The sequence below is a fragment of the Ictalurus punctatus genome, chromosome 1, assembly GCF_001660625.3.
Source record: "Ictalurus punctatus breed USDA103 chromosome 1, Coco_2.0, whole genome shotgun sequence".
Lineage (NCBI taxonomy): Eukaryota > Metazoa > Chordata > Actinopteri > Siluriformes > Ictaluridae > Ictalurus > Ictalurus punctatus.
This window is the reverse complement of record NC_030416.2, coordinates 14,006,568-14,033,447: the sequence shown is the minus strand read 5'-3', so window position 1 is coordinate 14,033,447 and position 26,880 is coordinate 14,006,568. Positions and strand designations below refer to the sequence as shown.

Sequence of the window (26,880 nt, the reverse complement as noted above, 5' to 3'; positions counted from 1 at the left end):
GGTAGCCATATGGAAAAGTCTCTCATGCCCATGGTTAAATATGGTGGTGGCTCTTTAATGTTTTGGGGCTGTTTTTCTGCCAGAGGACCTGGACAATTTATTAGGATACTTGGCATCATAGACTCTATCAAATATCAACAGATATTAAGTGAAAACCTGACTGCCTCTGCCAGAAAGCTTAACATGGGCCATGGGTGGATCTTCCAGCAGGACAATGATCCAAAACATACATCAAAATCAACACAAAAATGGTTTACTAACCACAAAATCAAAAAAGGTCCTGCCATGGCCATCCCAGTCCCCTGAATTCGAAACCCATAGAAAACCTGTGGTGTGAACTGAAGAGGAGAGTCCACCAGTGTGGACCTCGAAATGTGAAGGATCTGGAGAGATTCTGTATGGAGGAATGGTCTCAGATCCCTTGCCATGTATTCTCCAACCTCATCAGGAATTATAGGAGAAGACTCAGAGCTGTTATCTTGGCAAAGGGAAATATTGACTAAAAGGGTGCCAATAATTGTTGCACGTCTATATTTAACAAATATTTTTTTTTTCCTGTGTTCTGTTTGCAATTGTTTTGAACAAAAGATTAAAAGGTTAAACAAAAAGACAATTTTTCACAGCCTTCTTTGCTCACATGTACCAAGGGTGCCAATATTAGTGGAGAGCACTGAACTGTATATATATAAAGCACGGGGAGAACATGCAAACTCCACTCACATGCATATACACTATATATACACACATATATATATATATACACACACACACACACACACACACACACACACACACACACACACACACACACACACACACACATTGTGTAAATTTGATGTCCCCTCAAAATAACTCAACACACATCCATTAATGTCAAAACCGCTGGCAACAAAAGTGAGTACACCCCTAAGTGAAAATGTCCAAATTGGGCTCAAAGTGTCAATATTTTGTGTGGCCACCATTATTTTCCAGCACTGCCTTAACCCTCTTGGGCATGGAGTTCACCAGAGCTTCACAGGTTGCCACTGGAGTCCTTTTCAGATGTTAGAGACCTTGTGCTCCTCCACCTTCCATTTGAGGATCCCCCACAGATGCTCAGTAGGGTTTAGGTCTGGAGACATGCTTGGCCAGTCCATCACCTTCACCCTCAGCTTCTTTAGCAAGGCAGTGGTCGTCTTGGAGGTGTGTTTGGGGTCGTTATCATGCTGGAATACTGCCCTGCAGCCCAGTCTCCGAAGGGAGGAGATCATGCTCTGCTTCAGTATGTCACAGTACACGTTGGCATTCATGGTTCCCTCAATGAACTGTAGCTCCCCAGTGCCGGCAGCACTCATGCAGCCCCAGACCATGACACTCCCACCACCATGCTTGATTGTAGGCAAGACACACTTGTCTTTGTACTCCTCACCTGGTTGACACGCTTGACACCTTCTGAACCAAATAAGTTTATCTTGGTCTCATCAGACCACAGGACATGCTTCCAGTAATCCATGTCCTTAGTCTGCTTGTCTTCAGCAAACTGTTTGCGGGCTTTCTCGTGCATCATCTTTAGAAGAGACTTCCTTCTGGGACGACAGCCATGCAGACCAATTTGATGCAGTGTGCGGCATATGGTCTGAGCACTGACAGGCTGACCCCCCCACCCCTTCAACCTCTGCAGCAATGCTGGCAGCACTCATACATCTATTTCCCAAAGACAACCTCTGGATATGACGCTGTGCATGTGCACTCAACTTCTTTGGTTGACCATGGCGAGGCCTGTTCTGAGTGGAACCTGTCCTGTTAAACCGCTGTATGGTCTTGGCCACCGTGCTGCAGCTCAGTGTTAGGGTCTTGGCAATTTTCTTATAGCCTAGGCCATCTTTATGTAGAGCAACAATTCTTTTTTTCAGAACCTCAGAGAGTTCTTTGCCATGAGGTGCCATGTTGAACTTCCAGTGACCAGTATGAGGGAGTGTGAGAGCGATGACACCAAATTTAACACACCTGCTCCCCATTTACTCCTGAGACCTTGTAACACTAACAAGTCACATGACACCGGGGAGGGAAAATGGCTAATTGTGCCCAATTTGGACATTTTCACTTAGGGGTGTACTCACTTTTGTTGCCAGCGGTTTAGACATTAATGGCTGTGTGTTGAGTTATTTTGAGGGGACAGCAATTTTACACTGTTACACAAGCTGTACACTCACTACTTTACATTGCAGCAAAGTGTCATTTCTTCAGTGTTGTCACATGAAAAGATATAATCAAATATTTACAAAAATGTGAGGGGTGAACTCACTTTTGTAACGTACTGTATATATATACATATATATATATGTATACATATATATATTGGCATCTCTGAATTGTTCATAGTGAGTAAAAGTGTGTGCGATTGTGCCCTGTCATAAGTTGGCACCCCATACAGGGTGTCCCCCACTTTGTGCCCTGATGTCCCCTGGGATTGGCTCCAGCCTCCCTATGACCCTGTGTAGGATAAGTGGTGCAGAATATGGATGGATAGAGATAAATAAAAATCTAATTCTCCATGGAATTTAGGTCTAAAACTAAAATGTGTCAAGAAAATGGAAAATTATCTAGTAAGAAAAAACTACTTCAGGAACATGAAACTAGAGAGAAGAGTGATTTCTATCAGGATGTCACAGCTTAAGCATTTCCTAATGTGTCACTACAGTTCTGACTAAAGAAATGAACACATGGGAATTTTCATGAGCCTAATAAGTAAGAAAAAGTTTTCAAAACAGTATACCCAAAAGAGCAAGAAAAGTTAACATTCTTAAGCCAATATACATGTAGACCATATATATATATATATATATATATATATATATATATATATATATATATATATATATATATATATATATACACATAGTTGGAATATTTTGCAAACACAGCAGCTCAGAGTCCGTTTTTAGTGGCTCTTTAAGACTTTGTTCATTAATAGAAAGATTCCAAACCCTGTGAGATATAAATCGATAATGTGTAGAGGAGGTAAAAAGAAATACCAGAGGGTCACAGTTAGATTGTAGTCTACTCTGTGCACTGTAGCGACATCATGTGGTGGTTTCGTCACATTTCCACAAATCAGTTTGTTGAATACGTTAAATTCATTAGCTATAGTGCTGACAAAAGTGTTTTGTTTTTCATACAAAAAAAATGTCCTTTGATCAGGGACTCAGTTAAGTTGAAATAGCTCTATTTCTGTCAGATAACTTCCACATTAGACAGACAATATAGAGACCCTGGTTCTTTACTGGGAAGAACTTCTTCACAAGTCTATCTCTACACAGTGGAGGAACCATAGTTTTATACAAGGGGTGGCCACTGCTACTTTCGGGGGTCCACACACACACAATGTTGGGTTTCCATGTTTTATGGGGAGTTTCCATAATGATTTCTAAACTGTAAATTGTATGTAATATCCCCTAAACCTATCCATCACCTAAATATTACAAAAATGCATTTTTACATTTTAAAAATGTAGTATGTATGGTTTAGTATGATTTATAAGCTGTTTTTCTCATGGGGACCAAAAATTTCTGGAAGTGATAGTAACAGTGCACGCACGGCGCACACACACACACACACACACACACACACACACACACACGCACACACACACACACACACACACACACACACACAGACACACACACACACACACACACACACACACACACACACACACACACCAATTAGATATAGCAGGCATGAAGCAGACAGGGCTGTTTGCACCTGATCCGCCTGTTTGTGCTTCTTTAAAAAGAACTGATATCTCTCCCTTTCTTTTCATGTTTAACTGATCCTGTGCAAAATATGACAGTCTATGGTTACATCTAATCAACCAATTACCATCATTTTTATCTTAATTACAAATCTTCATTTTCATAACTGCACATTAAAATCAACTACCAGTATATGTTAGGAGTTTGATCATTGCTAGCCCTCCTCTGAACTGAAGTAACTAATCCATTTCAAACTGCTAAATATTAACTATCTGAACACTGACAGCTGTAACCTACTTCCCCACATTAGCTAAACATCTGAATACTGTAACTTACACACCGCACGGTATATGCGTGTATTACTAGCACAGATGTAAGTGTAAGGATTGTTATGCTAAATTGCAAACCGATCTCTCTAATCTGATGAACTGGTAGTGTAATGGTAGCACAGGGATATGTGTGGTTATATTTGGTAATACAGAGAGTACCATGTATACTGTTAGTGAGATGTGTATCTAATAGGGACAGTGTGGTGGTGAATCAGCGGAGATACAGAGATGAAGCTGTGGGACACTGATGGTGTTAAAGGCTGTTGGATGTTGTTTAATAAAAGTAAACTAAACTGAGCCACACTTGTATCGCCTCATTTATATGTGCCGTCTTAATATTACAGGCAGCCTATTGGAGCCTTATCAACTCACACAGCGTCTCATAAAAGTTATTCAGCAAACAAACCTGATGCTAAACCTTAAAAACGTACTTCAGATATGATGCTTTCTTATTCTCAGCTCGTCCATGATTTGAAAACTGTACACGCTGCTGGTGAATGTTAAAAAACCCCTCTTCTTTCGACAAGAGGTGAAATGATGTGTCAATCAGCATCAGCATCAGCAATCAGCATCAGCAACTGCAATTGTTGCCACCCCAACAAAAAGCTGTTGTCTCAGGATGTAATTTTATCACGAGAAAATGGGACTAGAGGTGGCTTCTTCGCCATCGCCTTCATAAATTTAATAACTACTCGCTGTAGAGACAGTGGTAGAGTCAGAGGGATGTCCGGGGTGGCACTAGATACCCCTGACATGCGATTGGCCACCCTGGACCCCCCTCTGGCTCCTCCACTGTCTCTATAGCGAGTAGTTGTTAAATTTATGAGAAAATTAAGTCGTGATCACGAGAAAACAAGTAAGATGAAAAAAAATGCATAGCCTCTTGGGGCTTCCATAGCTCATCAGACACTTCTTAATTAGTCCTAAGTTGTGTCCCAAATGACATACAATACACTATACACTTATACTATGCACTATACATTCTGCTGTCTAGTGTATGAGTTTTAGAAGGTTAGTATCGACTCAAATGGCACACCTTCGGTATTGTACTAACCAGAAGTACATGCTGTTTCCCGATTGAAAGCAAATTACGTCAAACGCACATAATGCGATTGGTGCTAGCAGTATGCGAAATACCAAACTGATAACAAAAATGAATTGGTACATTTTATTGTTTATGTCAATGTTTCCTTGTAACAAGACCTCAAACACTATCAGAAGGAGGCGTAATTGTCTCTGCATGTGAACTTTGCTTGCACAATTTAAAATCAACATAGTAAGTCCTGGTTGTGACTTTGGCTGTTTGTATTTAAGTTCAGCCGCTGAGCCTGATATAGTCCCTCCCCATCCGTATGTAAGGAAAGCTGTGACCTTTGATTGCATATGAAGTGTCCATCATTCCACACCTTGCTATTTTGGTTGAATGAGTGCATCATCTGGGAACTGAATACAATAATCACACAATTTATACTTCAAAATGACATAGAATAGTGTGAGATTTGGGACACACTTCTATGAACACCATGTTGCGGTCTGCTGCTCTGTTAAAAACAAATAACTTGGCAAAGTGGAGTGAGGTAGGCAAATTAGACCGACCATTAGTGACTTCTAAATCTGATCAAATTAGACGCGTCCTATGGGAGATACACATTTACCAAACCTCCCAGAGCTCTACATTTTAAAAGCATGAAACTATGGATTCTCTATCCAGTTACACCATATTAGCTTACAATAATGCAATATTTCTTTTATTTTCTTTTATTGTGACGCGTTAGGTAGGCTATATTAAGCGATTAATTGTAATTATGAAAGACATTCTTTGTCTACTTCTACTAAGCGGAAAGAACGAGCTAATGTTGTTAGCTGGAGTTATTTGCCAAGTGAAAATTGGTGGTGTTACTTCCGGCCTCACAACACGGAGTAATTCGTTAGCTACACAATAGCGTCAGCTCTCGGATACACCTGGGTCGCGAGCCCCGGGACATGCGCACTGGCAGCACTTCCTGAAAGGGTCATGTTACAGGGAGAGCAGGGCATGTTGTCACAGCCGTCACTCTTTCTTATATTTCTTGGACGTCATACATTGCAAATAAAAAATGTCACACCAAAATGAAAGAATGAAATCTCAGGCAAATATTTTGTATTTACTATTTACATTGTATTTATTATTATCAATTTGTTTTCTTCAATTTTGTTGGGTTCAAGGTTCCATAAATGGTAAATCTTTTGATGCAGAGATATTCAAGCTGTGGGGCGCATCCCAAGACATTGCAAGGGGGGTGTGGGTGAGATGGAAAATACCAAAAACAAAACAAACAAACAAGCAAATGGTAAAAGACTGTTTCAGACCTGCCAATCTTTGCACATTAGGATCTTCATATTTTATAAGTGGAAGACAAAAATGTGCCAAAAAGACAATCTTATTTTTCCCCTAATAAAACCATCAGATGATTCACTTGACATGTCTATCCAGAATGATTGGAGGTGTTTTGAGCTCTCTTCTTGAAAATTTTGGCACCCTAACTTCTTGTCACAGCAAATGGAGAATTTTTTTTTTTAGGTTTGTTAATTTAGGCCATCTAGTGTAGACGCCAGCGCCTAAAGTCTAACTTTTCAGCAAAAATAGCTTTTAAATAAAGTTAATAACCATGATATCAACAAAAGCTACAGAACATTTTTCAAAGTAATAAACTGTCTATCTACATAGGAAATTTGAGCTTTCTCTATCTCTTTGCTGTGGAGCGTTGTGGGACGCAAGTTTCTGGGACATCACATATTACATATTTTATCATAAAATGTTTCTTATTCCAACAAGAAAACAAAAAAATACAGTTGCTGGGTAAAATCAGCAGTAAAATCTTAGTTTATTTAATCAAATTAAACATGATTTATAATGGTACTGTCCTTAAATTTAAGTAAGTAGTTATGGGTGTGCTGTGCTTAAATTTGGACAAAAGTTAAATAATATGAAATAAAATCAATGTGTGTCTGACTAATTCTCATTAAATAACTATATAACATCACTTTACTATACTATTTATTAGAGATGCCAGTGAAACATTGTAAAAAAAAGAAGAAGAAAAAAAGAAACACTACAGATTGTGATTGTGACTGGGACTAAAAAAAAAAAAAAAAAAGATCTACAATGGCCTACAAAGTTTCAGATCTAACAATTTAGAAATCATTGTAATGTTAATTATAAATGGGCAGTGATTTAAATCCATGTACTCAAATTAGAATAAACCAAATCATAAAAGCTTGTAAAAATGCATAGTTGGACCACTGGGAAAGTGAAAGCAAAAACTAAGTAAACTAGAATGTTCTTGGACCCTCAACAAAAAAAATACGAACTGGCAGAAAACCTCTTCAGCGTCATAGATACAAAACAGAGACAGATCCTTACAAAATACAGACTCAGTGATCACAGTCTAGCCAAAGAGAAAGGCAGACACAAGCAAACATGGCTTCCAAAGGTAGAAAGAGTGTGCTGTCACGGTAAGACTGGTGAGGTTGATACAGAGGCAAACTTTCTCCTTCACTGTAATACCTTCCGTAACACAAGAGAACAATACTTGGAAATAACATAATGCTTATTTACTTATTTCGAAATTGCCTTATGTTATTTTATTTTATGGCATTAATATACATAATAATTAATTATATAATTACAAGTATATCCTTTAGTCCTACACTGGCAACTTACATTTTAACACTTTATTGATCTTTTTTAATTAATTAATTAATTAATTAATTAATTAGAGTCCGGGTTCGAGTCCTGTCAGGGCCATGTATGTGCGGAGTTTGCATGTTCTCCTCATGCTGAGGAGTTTCCTCGGGTTTCCTCTGAGCACTCCGGCTTCCTCCCCCAGGCCAAGGACATGCATGGTAGGCTGATTGGCGTGTCTGTAGTGTATGAATGGGTGTGTGAGTGTGTATGTGATTGTGCCTGGCAATGGACTGGCACCCTATCCAGGGTGTACCCCGCCTTGTGCCCGATGCTCCCTGGGATAGGCTCCAGGTTCCCCCGCGACCCTGAAAAGGATTAAGCGGTAGAAGATGGATGGATGTATTTGTTTATTTATTTATTTTTATTTCTCCTTTCTTATCTGTATTGACGCTTTGGCAATGTTGTATGTATAAGCAATCATGCCAATAAAGTAGCCTACTTTGAGAGAGAGAGAGAGAGAGAGAGAGAGAGACCCACTTTGAACTGGAAGGCAGCAAACCGTGAGCGGTTCAAAGTTTTGTTTCTGTTTGATTTTGTGTTTTATGAAAACGGGTGAAATAACGATAAGAAAAACAGAAGAAACACGAAGCTCCGTCAAAAGTCTCACGCATACACACACACGCACACACACACACGCACACACACACACAGACGCACACACACGCACACCACACACACTACAGATTTTTTTTTTTTTTTTTTTTTATCAAAGGCGCAATGTTCTTTCATTAAAAACGAAATGTCTTCTTACTGCATGCTTCACAGGACACCCGAGTGTGAGATTTGTCAACAATCCATTGTAAAATATTTTATAGCAATTTAAATGTTATTAATGTCTTTCTGTTACATTTTTGCAATTTTATTTAATTAGATTCTCTCTCACTCTGATAGGTTTGGCAGTTATGCTCTGAACATCTTTTCATGGGTCATCTATTTAATTTATTTTGACAAAACATAATACTTTTCAATTTGTGTTTTGAATAATAATACATTTGTAAATCATGGTGTGACAACTGGAGGTTTTAATGGAACCTGCTTGACACTTTTTAGGCCTCTATGTTTTGTGTGTGCCTTAAACAACTTAAAAGTTGTTGTTTTTTTTGTAAATGAAGACTCCTTTGGTTTTCCCCTCCACTACTACTTTCAAATTCTTTTAGTCCTAGGTCTAATATGAACACATATTACTAGCAAAAGAGACGACCAGAGAAGACAGTCTTGATTTCAATAGCAGGCCAAAAATATTTTTGGCATTTATTTAGATCAGTAAAGGACATTTTCTGGATCTGAGAAAGACCGATGCATGTCGATGTCCATCTGTTGCCTGCAGATCTTCTTATCTGTACTTCTCAGCGAGAGCCAGGGCCAAGGCATTGAGAAACTTATCCATAGACACGTGCACCTCAGGAGTAAAGGCAGCGGGGAACATGATAGCCAGAACAACGAGCACGTTGTGGGCTAGGATCTACAAGGAAATGGGCAAAACATAGACATTTAATAAGTATGTTGTGAGACAGGATCTATTGGTAAAAACAAGATAAAATTATTACAGAGCAAATAAAGATGGTATCGTGTACAATTACCTTGAAGTTAGCCGGGTCAATACGTAGCTGGAAAGCGTGCAGCTCGCTTAGGCTAAGCAACCCAGTGGTCAGGTCATCAATTTTGCTGACAGCACCATCCACACTAGCCATAATAGTCTTTCCGTGCTTCTTCACTTGGGCAGAGCCAAAGCTCAAGTCAGTCCAGTGGGAGAAATAGGTCTTGGTCTGTGGGTAAACTGTCAGCATCCTGCGTAGCGAAATGGAAAAGAATTGGTCCTCAGTACTGAAAGAGGAATCAATGGGAAATAACAAAAACAGAAGAAGAGCATGTACCTGTACAGAGCTTCAGCACCAATTTCTCCAGCCTTTGGGGAGACCGTGGCCCAGAAGGCTTTGACGGTGTCTTTGTCTTTAGCAGAGAGACTCATGGTTTCAGAGTACTTTGGAAGAAGACTTCTGTAAACTGCCTCAAAAAGGAATCCTCTTTTTATACAAGGAGCTGAAGCTGGCACGCCCAGGACCCACCTCAAATACGTGACAGCTTGGACTCATTTCAAGTATGATAGATTAGTCAGCACTTCTGCTTCTTGCAAGAGATAACATTCACGCCTGATTGGAAACAACCTGCCCCTTTCAAGTGTGACATTAGTTACAAAATATTTAAAATAAACAGCTCATAAAAATAAATGATATGAAATGAATAAACGCTGAATGCTTATGTAGCCTGTTTTTATTGTTATAATTTATTTGTTTTGGGTAATATTTTCCTTTAGTTTTATATAAATATGAATGCTCTGAGGTAAAAACATAAAGCATAAATTATTTGTTGGCATAAACACATAGGTATAAAGGTTCACATTATTAATCGGACCATGAAAATATTTAATTTTAAGATTTTTTGCACTCCAATCCGAGCAGTGAAATTTGGAAACCAATGATTTGCTTTTATCAGTCTGTATTTACACATTTTTCTTTGTAATTAAATGGGTGGGATCATGTAAAGACTGCCAAGAAAATATTGGTAAGTCAGTGTAAATATGTTATCAGCAGAAGGTTTTCATGGGTGTGACCTCTTAAAATGTACAACAGGATCTTCCTATTCCTTCAGCTGGTTGTATCAGTAAAATTCAATGCACTATTCATATAACTAAAATATATTTAGACAAAGCTATCTCATCTAAGGCAACTAGAATATGTCTATATTTTTTTCTAAACTTCTAAATATACATGTACAGATAAAAAAAAAATACTGTATTTTTAGTAATGTTACCTACACAGTATGTGATATAGCCTACTCACTTGAATATTTGGCTAATTATTACTTTTCAGTCAAATAAGCATCCATGCACTGTAAAACTGGATAGTTCATTTGACTCAAAAAATTTGCGGAAACTAATTACCTCAACATTTTTAAGTCGATAAATCAATTTCTTTAAGCCAAATGCACTTGTCTACTAAACATAACAAAAATTTAACTCAAACTTGTTATATTTAAGTGTATTTGGCTTAAAGAAATTGATTTATCAACTTAAAAATTTCGAGGTAATTAGTTTCCTAAATTTTTTGCGTTAAATGAACTTATCCGGTTTTACAGTGTGTGACAAAGAATAGAATTCTGATCTATTCATTAACATTATATTCTAGTTTATCATTTTTAATGGTTGAATGTGTTTTGATTTGATCTGTGCACTCGAAGTATAAAACAGATCTGTTTGACTTGACAGCTGATGCAAGGCAATCCAAAACCATCTGGGAGAAAATGTGTTTGAATGGTGTAGCAGATATATTCCTATGAATTATGGTATAAACCATTGTATGTACAGAAAGTCTTGGATCGGTCTGTTGTAAGTCATACTTATTATACACTATATAGCCAAAATTATGTGGAGACCTGACCAGCACAACCATACGTGCTGCAGCATTACTCCAAGTATTTGCCGATCCAAACACGTAATGAGGCCAGGGAATGATGTTGGGTGAGAACTTCCTTGGGGACAGTCAGTGTTCATCCCAAAGGTGTTCAGTGGGGTTGAGGTCTGTGCCTACTTGGGTTATTCCACTCCAACTTTGTGTCAACAGTTTAGGGAAGGCCCACATATGGGTGTGATTGTCATGTGTCCACAAACTTTTGGCCAGTGTACGTTTCTTTTTTTCCAGCACCTATTCCACTTTTTCAGTTAATCCATTTCATTTTTATTGGTAAATGACACAGTTTGATGCAAAATGCACTTTTTATGATCACTCATTATTATTATTATTATTATTATTATTATTATTATTATTATTATTATTATTATTAACATTTTGCAGATTCTGTAAGGTGTATGTAAACTTATGACCTCAACTGTATGTGCTACCATCCATTCTTTCTTTCACACGGTCACCCAAATCGGCCTATTTACAATGTTTAGACTTTCCCAAATAGAACACAACTGCTGTGTGAGAGCTGCATTTAATCCACAGCAGAGATATACAGACAAATCAAATCAGACTTATAATGGCATGGCTAGGTCTATACTAATTTCTCTGCCTGCAAGGTTTAAATAGGCCAATTTCACAATTATTTTCAAAATACAACTTGGTTATAGTGTGCTCCTTCTTCTGCCTTCTATCTTCAGCACTGTTGCCAACATTCTCACTCTGGTTTACTGCATGAATTTCACCTGCTTCATTTTCCTCACTGGATGAGACAGGTGGCAAAACAACTGTCTGAACCTCGCTCTTCCTTCTGCTGTAGAAGGTGTTGACAAGAAATTGCATGAGGACACTGCTGTATTGAGGGCTTATAACTCAAAGGTTTGTAATGAAATGAATAAAAACAATACCTTACAAATTAATTAACCATAATATGAATAAACTGCACTGCATTTTTCTACAATATACTGTAGGCTTCACCTGCAATCCAAATCCCCCATATTTCATGTTATATTATAAAAACATGGAATTAGTTATTTTTTCAATATGACCATATAATATACTTTAAGGACTATATTTTCCTTTAAAACAATTATCTCAAAATATTGTAAACCTATAAAAAATATATAATTACAATAAATGACTTATTTATCCTTGATAGGCTAAGCTAATATATTTATGTTTATAATTATAAGTTTCATAGTCTGTACTTTAGTGTCACAATACACTATATGGCCAGAAGTACAGAAGTAGATGACCATGAACGACCGTTGAACATCGTGTTCCAGAGACATGGCATTAATATGGAGTTGCCCCCCCTTTGCTGCTATAACAACCTTTCCACTCTGCTGGAAAGGCTTTTCACAAAATTTTGCAGTGCAGCTGTGGAGATTTGTGCCAATTCAGCTGCAATAGCATTAGTGAGACTGGGCAATGATGTGGGTGAGGAGGCCTGGCGCGCAGTCAGCGTCCCAATTCATCCCAAAAATGTTCAATAAGGTTGAGGTCAGAGTTCTGCGCAGATCACGTGTGTGCTTCCAAACCAATGTTGCAAACAATGTCTTTATGGACCTTGTTTTGTGCACAGGGGCATTGTCATGCTGGAACAGCATTGGGCCTCTTAGTTCCATTGAAGGGAAATTGTAAGACATTCTAGACAATCACGTGACTCCAAGCTTTGTGGCAAAAAATTGGGTGAATGCCAACATATGGGGGTTATAATTGGGCATGCACATACTGTTGGCTATCACTGAAAAAAAAAAAATTGAATGGTCCAGTAAATATGACAAAAACAAATTTGTGATTTTTACACAATAAAAGCTAATTATTAGAATTACTTAAATGCTTTTAAGTTCTGTACTAAATTAATTCATGTAAATATGTGGTTAAAACCCAAAGTAATGTACTGTTATTTTTGTGTGGACATTGTTACCACACATTTCGTGAGTAAATTTCACTCCAATATTTTATTTTCAGTGCATATAGTGTACTGCAGACATAATTCGTATGGACTTTTTGGAAGTTACTTTGACCAAATATTTAAATGATGAGCCAGTAGGATAGAATGACAAAAAAATTAAAAAATTGGGAATACAGAACGCATACATTATTTATTAATCCATCCTGCGTTAATGCTTAAAGACTACTATTTATGTCAAGGCAAACATTCAGAAAAAAATATTCAATCTAGATAAAGATTAGGTCTTGAAGTATTAAGGGTTCTTTGGTTATATTCTGGGGTAATCTAAATGCTTTATGTGTTTCCCTATCAAAATGAGTTCCAAGCAGAACCGTTTCAGTGAGTTAAGAGTCTTTGACAAGCAGTTTTGGATTACACGTGTCATGGTGTCTGACATGCAGATGAACGAGAACACTGACTGTGCATTTCTGTCAGTATGCGACTTTTTTTTATTTTTTAGCTGCATTTGTGGGTCATTGCTTGCAGAAAGAAGTTGCATTAGTAAAGTAACACACATTGTTTATTACCACAAAGAGAGATCATTGTGTTAAAAAGTGCACAGTATTTAATAAAGCAGTTTCTAATGTGACCGTGCTGGCATTCACAGCAAAGTTAAACACAGGAAACCATTTTATTTTATATTATTTCTCGTGTCTGGCTTGTCTTAATTCTTCAATCAAATCATTATCCGTACGATAGCAATATACAAACGCTTTTTTAGGCATGCCTTGAAGTGTTGATATATTACGATAAATTGGACACTAAAAGTTTATCGCAAAGCCCTTTTTAGTAGAATATGCATTTTTGATATAATATCCACGTTACTCTGATAAATTTAATTCGTAGACTATGTGGAGGCCTACATATTTCTCTTTAATGATTTTAACATAAACCTGCAATTATTTACTTATTTACTTTTCGCTGAACTTACCTGCATAATTTACTTAAGTGGAAAGTCTGCCATTTTAATAAAAATTTACATTTAAATATATTAAACCATGCATATTTTTTCAGTGGGTTTTTGAATCTATACATCAAGTTTGTCGCAGTAATCTGTTTTAGAATTTACCTGTCCAGAGTAACCTAAAAGTTCTTAGAAAATATAGTTATTTTATAAAGTAATGCATCTTGGATAGGTCTCAAATAAAGACTTAATGTAACTATTTTACCAGACTACAATCTGTGGTTGTGTAGTTTAAAAAAAACAACAAAAAAACCAAAGTATAGCTAATAAACATAAGTCACTGATTACTAATTTTAATTGCCATTAGGACATCAGGAAATTGGGGCAGTTTAACTCAGCAGCATTTTTTTTCTGGCCTGATAAGGGGGGTGTGTCATCATGAAAATAACACAATTCACACAACTGTGAACATGGAACAATTGAACAAAACCTCCTATAGATGCTATGAATGGTCTGCACTTATGATTAAAGTATTGGGTTCTTTGGTTAAGTCTCTGGGTTTTATTTTAACTTTTGATTTTAATTTTAACATTGTTACTTACCTTTTAGTGGTTTTCTTTTACCGTTTATTTTTTACTTAATCTGTTCATCCTGAATTTTAGAAAAGATTGGTTATTAAAAAGATTTCTGACTGAAGGTTACTGATATTATTGCTGTAACAAATTATTTAAAGAATGTCAATCTGGCCACCATCTTAATATGTCCCATTACTTAATCTAGTTAAGTAATGGGACATATATGTTGCAATATGTTTATAACTTTGGAGATGATGTTTTTTTCAGGTCCTGTTATTGAATTTTATTTTATATGTCTTTAATAAATATACTATAATTTTTTAAAACATGTAACTGAAGACTGAAGAATTAAGTCCTAATCCAAGCAAGTCATCCAAAATTTCCAAACATGTCAGTAATTATACTTTTCAGTCAGTCTTGAAAAAAAGCTGTGCTTTCCCCCCCACATCTGGGTTATGTGCTGGGTATGCTGTTTTATTAAAGAAAATTTAGACACATTGGAAATTCAAAAAGTGTTGCAATATGTTTGAATTCACTCCTTTTGATTTTTATACACACACACACACACACACACACACACACACATATACATATATATATACATATATATATATATATACATATACATATATATATATATATATATATATATATATATGTATATGTGTGTGTGTGTGTGTGTGTGTGTGTGTGTGTGTGTATAAAAATCAAAAGGAGTGAATTCAAACATATTGCAACACTTTTTGAATTTCCAATGTGTCTAAATATATATATATATATATATATATATACATACATGAAAAATCTAAATCAAGCAGGCTTGTGCTTCAAAGAGCACATAGGTAATGCAGATGGTACAATGACTATTCAATTTATTCAATTTAATCAAATGGCATCAGTTAGGAAAAGCAAATAGATTCTTAATAATTTGACATGTAATCTCTCAGAATCCAAGAGCAAGAATTAAGTAACTACAAGCTCTGTGATACATTACTCCATCTGAACTTTTGTAAACAGCACATGAGAGGTGAAGTTAATAAATGAAGCAAGATAAAAAATCCTGTACAAGTTATAACGTCTGTCTAATGCAGGGTGGTGTTTGTTACATTATGCACTTGGCCTTTGGGCTAAAAACAAAGAAGGACTTTTGCAATAAAAAAAATGATAATGAATCAAATAGATAATAGGTAACAAACATATTTTATATATATATATATATATATATATATATATATATATATATATATATATATATATATATATATATATATATATATATATATATATATATATAAAATATGTTTGTATATATATATATATATATATATATATATATACACACACACACGTATATATATATATATATATATATATATATATATATATATATATATATATATATATATATATATATATATATATATATTTTATTTATGTACAAAATGTTTAGTAGGCTATGTGCATAAAGATATTTGCTACCTACAGCATCCATTGATAGCGGTGTTATTACATTACAGGGATTAACAAGCATGATTTTATTTGCTCAGGCATTAATTCTGCGAGAAGTTTTCAGTCATTATGTCATCTCCTCAGGTTAAACTAATGCCATTGAAACCGATGTACATTAAGTATGTACACCGCTACCAATAAGTTCTGTAAGACAGTGTGCATGCACAAACAGGAAGCTTTATCACATACCATGACAACACTGTTTGAAAGATAAGCATTCATATCTAATCAAAATCATTCAGACTGCAAGAGACACCCCATAAAATGTTTCTTGTCTGGTCTTGGGAGGAGCAGTCAAGCTCACAAGCCTATATAAGTTGCCTAACCAGACCTCAGTTACAGGGCACTTAGTTCATCAGAACATAGAAACCCCAAAAAGCAGCAACATGGTTGTTTGGACAGACTTCGAGCGCGCTACCATCCAGGACCTCTTTTCCAAGATCGACTACGAGTCAGTTGGTCACCAGGCACTGTCAAGGTAGGGTTTTGCAAATCATTATCGTTCTTTCCTCCTAAATATTGACTTCTTTTTCTGTTGTTGTAAATATGAAATCAAGCACCTCTGATTTTACCACTCAGGTGTCTCGTCGTTTACCCATGGACCCAGAGGTACTTCGGTAGCTTTGGAAACTTGTACAACGCCGCTGCCATCATTGGAAACCCCAAGGTTGCTGCCCATGGCTTGGTAGTAGTACGTGGTCTGGAGAAAGCAGCGAAGAACATGGACAACATTAAGGCCATTTACGCCGACCTGAGTGTGCTGCACTCTGAGAAACTGCACGTGGATCCTGATAACTTCAAGGTGCGTCTGGTTTTGTTTATTTCCAAGTTATTCCTTCAGTTAGTTAACTCACTGGCAGTTTAAAAGGTAGCACTTACAATACTTGTTTGTTTTATAACTTAACCTGGGTTCACTCTGTTCCCACATATAGCTGCTGGCTGACTGCATCACCATCGTCATTGCCTCTGTCCTGGGTGCCAGCTTCACAGCCGAAGTACAGGCAGCTCTGCATAAGTTCCTGGCTGTTGTTGTCTCTGCACTCGGAAAGCAGTACCAATAAATGCTGAAGTGATTTGACGGCCAGAGAGGACCATCAAACGTTTTCAGTTCTAAAAATGACCATGTACTACTTGTGAAAGCAAGTATTTAAATAAAATTACCAATACACATTTGTGAACTCTGTGGTCATTCATTGTGCATTTAGGGCTTTTACTACCCAGAATAAATAAGGCAGGTTAAATTCATCCACATGCAAATAAAATCTGTTGAATTAAGCTACTGTATGAGCATCTCTACTCCTATAATGAGGATGCTTGATGAACTCGGTTGATTGGGTCAAATTATTTGAAGGTGTGACTACAATCTTTTGACTGCTTCATTCAAAAACTGATTTCAAGAGAGGACTAAAAAAAAAAAAAAAAAAAAAAAAAACCCCAAAAAAACCAAACACCAAAAAACAAGAAAGCAAGCAAATGCAAACATAAATCAAATAGAGAAAATTAATGAATAATTACACAATTGTGAAACAAACTATCAAATTACTACTGAATAACTACAAGAGAAAATAGTAGAGATTCATAAAACCGTGTTTATTATCTGTGTAGCTAATAAAACATGTCAAACATAACTGTAACTTATTAACAGCAGTGATGTGGTATAGATTAATGGCATACCTGTACTTGGAAGAACAAATACAAGCACTGGCATTCTGGTATAACAGGATTCATTTATTTCAAAGTGTAAATAATAGGCAAGAAAAAAGTTCAGCAAAAAGTTAAAAACGGTCATATTTTCTCTGAAATATTAAGTGATATTAATTAATATTAAGTGGTCCTGCTGCTGATTGTCATTCCATGCAGCACTTTCTTGCATACCGTTGTTCTCCTCTCTCATTTAGTAAAACTACTGAAGTATACACTCCTGGGCAAAAAAAGGGCCCAAAATGGCAAAATATTAAGCTTTTAACGATCTTAACAACAAATCATTGATCGGAAAATGAGCAAGAATGAAACGAATGCACTCCTGAGACCTCCTGTGCCACCATTTGCTTGTTTACTTTAGCTGCAGTGAACTGTTTTGGGAAAAGCTAGAAACAAGGAAATTCACTTATATGGTCTTCTTGCATGCAAAGGTAAAATCATGATAATGATAAAAATGGTTGATGTAAAATTCAAAATAACACATGACTGCGTACAAAATTAAAATAAACTAAATAATAAAATAAAAATAATTAGCAGTCTGCAAGTTTACCCACAAAGCATAAACATTTAAAGAAATCGAAGGGAAAAGCTATCCCACTAAGTTACTTTATCTATTTGTTTAATTCTTGCTCAATTCCTGACCAATGATTTGTTGTTAAGAATATTAAAAGTATAATATTTTGTCATTTTGGGCTTGGCTCATTTATTTTACCCAGGAGTGTGGAATTTGTATATATATATATAAAAGCTCTTTAGTAGTTCTGTATAGAGCGGAGTGGCTTTGGCATGGTTCTAATGTATTTACAGTTTATTTTGTAAATGTAAATTTCCCATTTTCTTAATGTTTTAAACATCATAGTAATGTTCATCACATACACACAGCATAAAGCATTTAATACATAAAAGAAATGATGACTAGTAACCCAGATATTTACATATCTTTTGCATTTGTCTGTGTGGTTTAGTTGCAGAAAAATATTTCCTCAGAAAAACAGTAACTAACCCACACAACTAAACTGTAAAATGGCAATAGTCTCTAAACAGGTTTGCATGTAAAAGTAGGTATTTGTAGAAGGGCTGTGCAATATGTAGAAATAATACAATTACACTGCTACATATTACAATATGGCCTGAATTATAGAAACATATACTGTAGGTGAGCATATATTTAGCCTTAGGCCATTAGTTCACATTACTCATCAACCAGCTATTAGCATGTTGTGGTCAGGATCCATGCTGCTGTAATAAATGTTTACTTCATACACGTTATGTAATACTCTATTCTTACTACTGCTGCTACTCATGTTCAGATGGGTGTCAAATTTTAAAAAAAATTATTTAGGAAAAAATGCCTGTACACCTGCCTACTAGGCCACTGGGTGGCACTCTCTCTTTGCTGAAAAGAATTATATATAAAAAAAAAAAATCTGATTTTTTAAAAATAGCCTACATTCACTGTATTATGCAAAAAGATTTTGCATGACTGTTTATCCAGTTGGTTGCATGAGTGCAGCAACAAAAGAGGTCATACCTCATTAAACTCAAAGTAATCTGCCTCAGTGCGCTTAAAAAAGAAAGAAAGAAAGAAAGAAAGAAAGAAAGAAAGAAAGAAAGAAAGAAAGAAAGAAAGAAAGAAAGAAAGAAAAAGTCTACTTTGGTGCTGCTCTGTTTCTGTCCTCACTGCGCCTCAGTGGGTACAGGACCGTGATAACAAAAGTGCTGAACAGCACACGGCAGAGCAGTGGTTAGCATTGTGCTGTTAGACATGGCAATCCTCCAGCCTAACTGGTTCTGAGTACAGTGAATTTACAACCTATTTACACAGTATTCACCAAGGAAAAGCTCGGCCTTAGAACTGCAAAATAAATCTTTCCTTCTTCCTGAGGTTTTGCTCACATCCTGTACACGGGCGACTGCTTAAAGGTGCATTCACACATACAACGACTTGCAGTGAAAATACGACTGGAATCCATTAATTTTCAATGAGAGCTGGCGACTTCGGGCGACATGAGCGATAGCGACTAGATGTGGGCGTGTCCAGCAGCATGACAAAGTTGAGAAAAGTTTAACTTTATGCAAATTTGGAGCGACTTAGTGCAGCGACTACCAATGGGAGTGAAGCCACAACAGGATTTCGCTCGAGTGCTACATAAAGTGAATGTGTTTCATTTTTGTTATTATTATATTGCTTTAAATGCACTATGGCCATAAGCAAAGCTAAGCTAATAGGTGCTTGTGCTTTCCCCGCAGACAGATGCCCAATGGCAAACAGCACACACTGCTTCTCCTTCATGTTGTAGGATATGATGCATATATGCACTGGTGAATTTTATACACACTCTCCCTGTAGAATGTTTCATGCTCCACACAGCTCCCTTGAGTCCCACAAACTCCCTTCCCTTCCTAATAGATTTTCTTTAGATTCTTTTTTTTGCAGTTATTTTATTTGTTTATCTGCGAATGTTTCTTTTACCACTACAGTAATGTTGCACTTTCCTTCTGGATAAATAAAATTTATATCCATCTAGTTTCTATTGGAGCTTTTACCCTTTTCTACACTGAAACAACTACCATCTTTAGCAATATGTCGAAAATCTTCTTTCAGGAATGAGAAATACACTGTGTCCAAAAATATGTGGACAACCCCCTAATTATCAGGTGGGTAGAGTAGCCAAAAATTCTAAAAGTAACCCTACTTCTAAAATTACTTTTCGTTTCAAAAAAAGTTACTCAGGTGAATGTAGAGAAGAAAATGTAGCGCGTTACTACCCACCTCTGCTAATTAGTGAGTTTAGGTGTTTCAGCCACACTCCTTGCTAACGTGCATAAAATCATGCACCCGTCCATGCAATTTACATAGATAAACATTGGTAGTAGAAGGGGTTATACTGAAGAGCTCAGTGACTTTAAACATGGCCCTGTCATAGGATGCCACAAGTCAGTTCATGAACTTTCTGCCCTGCTAGATCTGTCCTCATCAACAGTAAGTGCTATAATTATGAAATGGAAGCATTTAGGAGCAACAACAAGCTCAGCCACAAAGTGGTAGACTACACAAACTGACAGAGCTGGGATGCCAAGTGCTGAAGCATGTAGCACATAAAAATCAGCCATCATCTGTTGTGTTATTCACTACGGTGCAGTATTCACTTCAACACATGAACAAAATGGCCAACTTTTGAACAGTACAGGGGGCTTTTTGGGGAATATAAGATACTGAAGGTTATTCCCCCAGTTAAAGAATACTTTGTAGGTCCATGTTTGTGCATGTATAGTTTGAGGAAAATGTACTAAACTAGGGTTTGCTTCTCACTGGTATTTTATCATCAACAGTATGTCTTTATACTTTTAATTAAAGAATTTAATTTTAGGAACCTCACTGAGGGATATAATTGGGTCTGAAGAATGCCTTGTTTATACAGTACCTTGTATGTATAGTACAGAATAGTACCTTTTTTTCTGGCAGTGCATGAGTGTACTAATTAGGCATTGCTCTTTTTATGGATAGCTAAAAACATTCAAGACAAAACTGACCTAACTCATAAGTGATGCTTTGGATCTGTATTCATTAGTACATTGAAGAACAGCTTGAATTCCACAGTCACTCTGCTGCAAATGGACCATTGTGATATTGAGGTCACTACACAGTCAAGCACTCTGCAAATAGCATTATTTAAAAAGCTACTAAGAGAAAGTGACAGGCCTGCCATGCAAATACAAAACACTGAAAGAACAGGACACTCTGCTGATACAAGGCTTTTTGTGCCACAAAATACATGATGGCCCATGTAAACGCAATGTAAAATGAAAATAAAAGATAGTTAAAATTGACCATTCATACATGAAACAGTTAAAATCTGTTTTATTTTTCTAGTTCAGCAATAATAGTTATAAGATTAAATATTAAAATAGTACATGTAACAATATATTTTTTAAGTGCACTGGTAAAATATTTATATTAAGTCTAGAAAAAAGTCTAGCAATCAGTTGTCCCAGCAACACAAGGAACTTAGACAGGCTTCATCTTAAGTGGCAGGAGTTTGATATAGAGGAAGTGTCTAGATTCTCTCTATTTCAAAGTTAACAGATTGAAATGAACAACAACATAACCAGGGCTCAGGCTTTGGATGTGAGGCATTTCATTTAACATACAATTAATCTATACAGTGTAATAACATGAAAATAAAGAAGAAGAAGAAGAAGAAGAAAAAAAAAAAGTAACTTGAATACCTTTTTTGTTGGCCAGTGTAACTTCACATATCGAACAGTACAAAAGAATACATTCCAAGTCCAACAGAATAAGTTCTGTATTATTCTTACATTTTCGGTTACAAACTATACAAAGAAAGCATGTATTCCTCACTGCTATACAAATACAGAAAAATAGACATAATGCATGACATTCTTAAACCCACCTCAGTTTGCCATTAATGTTCACTATGCTGTGTGGAAAGCAGAGGCCCTCAAGATCTCCATGCAGTTTACTGTAATGAGAGCTCCAGTAATGTGTCTCCAGTGTTTAGTCACTGGGCTCTTCATCTTGTCCAGGGCCAGATGAAGAGCCTGAAGCATGTCCCTATAGCCCTCACCATACTGCATACTCCACGCGTACAGGAAGTCATACGCAGGCTTCCACATTGACTGAAAGAGATTAGTAAATCACCTTAAACCGGAACATTAAATTCCTCTTTATACACACATAACCTATACATTCCAAACATTTAACACAGTAACAGAAATGTTATATTTTGATATACTTCGGATAGCTCTTCTCTACGCTACGTATGCATTAACAGTATGTCAGTATTCACTTCCCTTGAACTTTTCTGCATTTTGTAGCGCTACAACCTGGAATTGGAATGGACTTAATCCTGATTTGTAGCATTTAATTTACACAATATGTATAGTAAATATTTGAAGGTTCAAAAGACAGGAAACATTTGAACAGTAAACATTTGAAAGTGCAAAATATTTTGTGACAAAAGGGTTATTTGAGGGGGGGGGGGGGGGGGGGGGGCAGTTCTGGGAACTTTTATCAACATTTGCTGAGTCTTTCACACCAACTGTCCGTGGTGGAATGAACTTCCAACCTCAGTCCAGACAGCAGAATCCGTCACTATCTTCAAAAAAGAGCTAAAGACCCACCCCTTCCGCGAACACTTAACTAACCCCTAAAACGCCAAACCTCACATTATCCTTTAAAAAACAAACAAACAAACAAAAAAAACTTACTCTGGCTCTTACACCTCTACCCTGCGCACTTTGCTTTTCTAGAACTCAATTATAAATCTTGTATGGTAGCACTACTTATTGTTCTCCGCTTGATATATTGCTTTGCTTGTATTTCCTCATTTGTAAGTCGGTTTGGATAAAAGCGTCTGCTAAATGAATAAATGTAAATGTAAGTGTAAATAAATGTCTTCAGAATGGATTTAGGCTATGCTTGTCCTGTGAACGGCTTCTCTCATTGGAAATGCATATCTCTCCAGCTCTTTCAGAGTTACCTTTGTCCTCCTTATCTGGTCATTGACTAGAGGAGGCCATCCATCAAAAGTCAGAGTCGCAGTTGTGCCATATTCTTTATAATTATTAATAATGGGTTTAATAGGGTTCTGTGGGATGTTCAAAGTTTGGGGTATTTTTAATAAACAAACCTTGTTTGATATCTTTCCAGAACTATGTCCTGGGCTTGTTTCGATGCCTCTTTAGTTTTCAGGATGCTGTTTGTTTAGATATGTTCTCTACCCATCACTGAGGCCTTCAAGGAACAGGTGAGACCATGTGTTAAATGAGCACAGATGGACTCCAATTAATTATGTGACTTTGGATAAGTAGTTATCACCAGAACTAATTTAGGGGGTTCTTATGCAATTACATTTGTCAGTAGTTTTACGGACTTTGTTTTTTTCCTCCCATTTAAATACTATGGGTTAATGTGTGGAGTTGCATGGCATGTAATCCCAAATAAGACCCTTGCAGTTTCAGTAACACTACAAGATGTGGCAAAGTTCAAGGGGCTGAATACTTATGCAAGGCACAGTAGTAAAGTCTTTAAATAGAATCCACAGCAGGAAAGCTTTACAGGTGCTTACCTGGGCACTGACTTCTCCACTTTTCCCCCTGTGTGGTGCCTCATAACCAGCAATCTGAGAACTGGAAAGCTTTCCAATCTTCTCAGCTAGTTCCCTCCACCGTACACCAAGCTCAACAGCTGTGGACAGAATAACTGTGTTCTGGATTAAATGGGCTACGAGGCCTTGAGCATCCATTTTTAAGAGCCCCTGTTAAGAAAGAAAACAACATTATGTCATGATCATCTAAACATTTTCAGAACACTCAATACTCAAAAACTAATCAACTAAATACGAAGATGCATTTATATAACTAAAGATACTTACTATTAAGAGTTCATATTGAAATTTCCTTTTAGTTTTTTCTGTGTGGCAGTCTTCCTTAAGCTTCTCAAGTACACATGCTACCTTCTCTGCTTCAGTCTCAGTTTGCCTCCTAGAGAAATTTTCTATTGAGAGGTTTGAGTAACCCAGAGCTGCAGCAAAAGTCCTCCAGCAGGTTATGTGATCTGTTACTAGGGTCTGAATGGCAGAGTACATGTATGTGAGCTTTTTAAATGGCAAAGTCATGTTGTCCAGCAGGGTTTGTGTAGTGAGTCTAACTCCAGAGAAGTCAATTACTTGGTCCTTTGTTATAACCTTCACATTCTTGCAGTGTACCAAACCAACACTTCCCCTGAGAAAGCCAATGTACCACTCTTTTACTTTTGACTGTCCAACAGATTTAACCGTTTCTCTGGAAAGCAGAGCAATTGTGTCACCCTTGAAGTACTCTAGAAGATACTCCACTCTTGGCTGTCTAAGAAGAGATTTCAATGCAACACCGTACCACTGAATATTCACTGGCATATCTCGGAACTTTGGTAAGTCTGGGACAGATTCTTCTGGAATAGCTTGAGAATGGGTCACTTCCCTGTGACGATCCACAAGTCTGAGTCCATGTTTCTCTGTCCTCAGAGGAGCAGCTTCAGGAGAAGTAATGTTAAAGTCTGCTAAAGAGAGGCAATTGGAGTCCTTCACCTGGATGGCAAGTTTGAACTGACCCATATCTCCATTGCCTGCCCTGGATAGTTCCAATGGCAAATGGATCACTCTGCCTGTTTTGAGCTCCTCTAATTTGACCTCTTTGTTCTTATCCTCATATTTCACTTCAAACTTTGATTCCATCACACTGGTTGTAATGTGCAAATCATTTAGACCATGTGGATTGAACTCATGCTTTCCCCAAAGTTGCAACACAACAGGGGGCAAGTTTCTGTTACCTTTTTGGATATCAGAGAAAGGAAGCCTGGGTGGAACGCTATTATAGCAAGAGATGACTTGTACAATTTTGAAAGATGGATGAATATGCTTGGGACCATATACTGCGACTGTGAAATGTCGGTCTAAATAGTCCCATACTGAAGTTGCTGGTGGCTGTATGACTGTGGCCTCTGCAGCAGCAATGATGTACATGCGAGGCTTTGGCTCCTGGATCTTCATTTGTAAAATGTCCTTATATATGTAACAGTCCTTAACCTTTTCATAAGGTCCATCTTTCCTATGCGCCATCAGACCTACAAATGTTGTCATGACTTGGCTCAAAGGGTCATTTTTTACTTCAGCTGCCATTTTAATATCAAGGGAGATGCCTTCCATAACATTCGGATTGCTGAGAATGATCTCCAAAAGAGGACTTACAGATGTTACATAATTATTATTGATTCCACGAGGTGGATCAAGGCTAGCTTTGAGTCCAATTTCTTGGATCTCCCCTGGAGCAACCTGACCTTGGGGAATGTGGGCACAGATAGTGGAGTCAGGCAACTGCACTGAGCCTCCATTGTGATCGAGCTTACAGACAATTTGTGTGTCTGTGGCTTGGGTTTGAGCCCAACCAGGACTTTGTTTTATCAGGCTGATGTTCAAACAGGACCTGGTCAACTGCCTGTGGCTCAGCCAGGCCATTTTATAAGCGTCCATATCATTTTTAAGCCAGTCAAAATCAGGTTTCAAGAATGGTCCTTGAGATCTAAAGCTCTTCTCCTTTTTGGATTCTCTTTTTACAATGCTGTCAAGAATGTCCGAGGCACTTCTCCATCGCCCGGATCGATTAAGGCTGTTTCTCTCAGGCTCAAGAAAATGTCCAAAATTGTTTTCATCCGAGGATGTGCTTTCACAATCTTCAATACTGTTACCAAAGAAAGCTGATGGATTCTCCTTCAGTATAGTCACACTTGAATCAGTTTTGTCTCTGCACACAATGTCATCTAAGAAAGGATTTGACTGAGACAGTTTGTTCCAGAAGGGATTTGTTGTTTGTACTTGGGGTTGGCGGTCAGGCTGTAAGCCAGGCCATTCCAAATGTTTCGACAAGTAACTCCCTGGATGAAAAAGATTTTGGGTAAACGATTAGGGCAAATAACAGTAAAGCAATATTAAGTAAAACATTTACACTTCTTTGCAAAGCTCTTGCACACAATAACTTCACCAAGGCACTATCCAACCAACATCACTGGTCATTTTATGCCATTCATTTGCATAAACCTATGTGAGCAGTATCAGCACAGCATTTGGGCAAAGTAAATGTGTACAGTTAAAAAGAAAAATTCTAGTGTATGTAGTAAAGTAAAAATATCAGTAAAATGTTCTGCTGTTGGGTAAACTAAAGTAACCTTCAGGTCCCAGGGCTCTACGGTAACAATTTCATTTAAATTTCAGAGCCCAATTGAAGTTTATTTGTTTATTTATTAATTTATTTTTTAGAGATTGTAACATTAATGTGCTACAATATAACACACAAGTAGGCATGAGAAAACTTGAGCTTGTCAATTATGACAGAATTTAGGAACATTAATTAACCTTCTGCTAAACTAAAATGAATATTTTCAGTTCATTTTACAGACTGTATCCAAAAAAACAACCATTAACCTGTT

The 26,880-nt window shown here is 36.9% G+C and overlaps 3 protein-coding genes across 6 annotated transcripts in view; 1 reads left to right on the top strand and 2 right to left on the bottom strand.

Annotated features, from left to right (window-relative positions):
- Window positions 1-9,005: 9,005 nt before the first annotated feature.
- On the bottom strand, window positions 9,006-9,772 carry hbae (hemoglobin embryonic subunit alpha). Its single transcript, NM_001201056.1, is given in 3 exon segments — window positions 9,006-9,252; window positions 9,371-9,578; window positions 9,665-9,772. Coding segments are annotated over 3 exon segments (432 nt in total). The 5' UTR covers window positions 9,760-9,772; the 3' UTR covers window positions 9,006-9,123.
- Window positions 9,773-16,555: 6,783 nt separating this feature from the next.
- Window positions 16,556-17,363, top strand: hbb (hemoglobin subunit beta; the record flags this gene model as incomplete). The annotated part of the gene is given in 3 exon segments (NM_001201019.1): window positions 16,556-16,671; window positions 16,773-16,995; window positions 17,126-17,363. Coding segments are annotated over 3 exon segments (444 nt in total). The 3' UTR covers window positions 17,255-17,363.
- The window catches only part of macc1 (MET transcriptional regulator MACC1), a 13,757-nt gene continuing 4,048 nt past the window's right edge, over window positions 17,172-26,880 (bottom strand). For all 4 annotated transcript variants that reach the window (XM_017475742.3, XM_017475769.3, XM_017475759.3 and 1 more), the window contains 3 exons: window positions 24,293-26,328; window positions 23,987-24,175; window positions 17,172-22,535 (listed from right to left, as the gene is read on the bottom strand). In XM_017475742.3, the coding sequence (XP_017331231.1) occupies window positions 22,332-22,535; window positions 23,987-24,175; window positions 24,293-26,328 (2,429 nt within the window). In that variant the 3' untranslated portion in view covers window positions 17,172-22,331. The remainder of the gene's footprint in view (window positions 22,536-23,986; window positions 24,176-24,292; window positions 26,329-26,880) is intronic.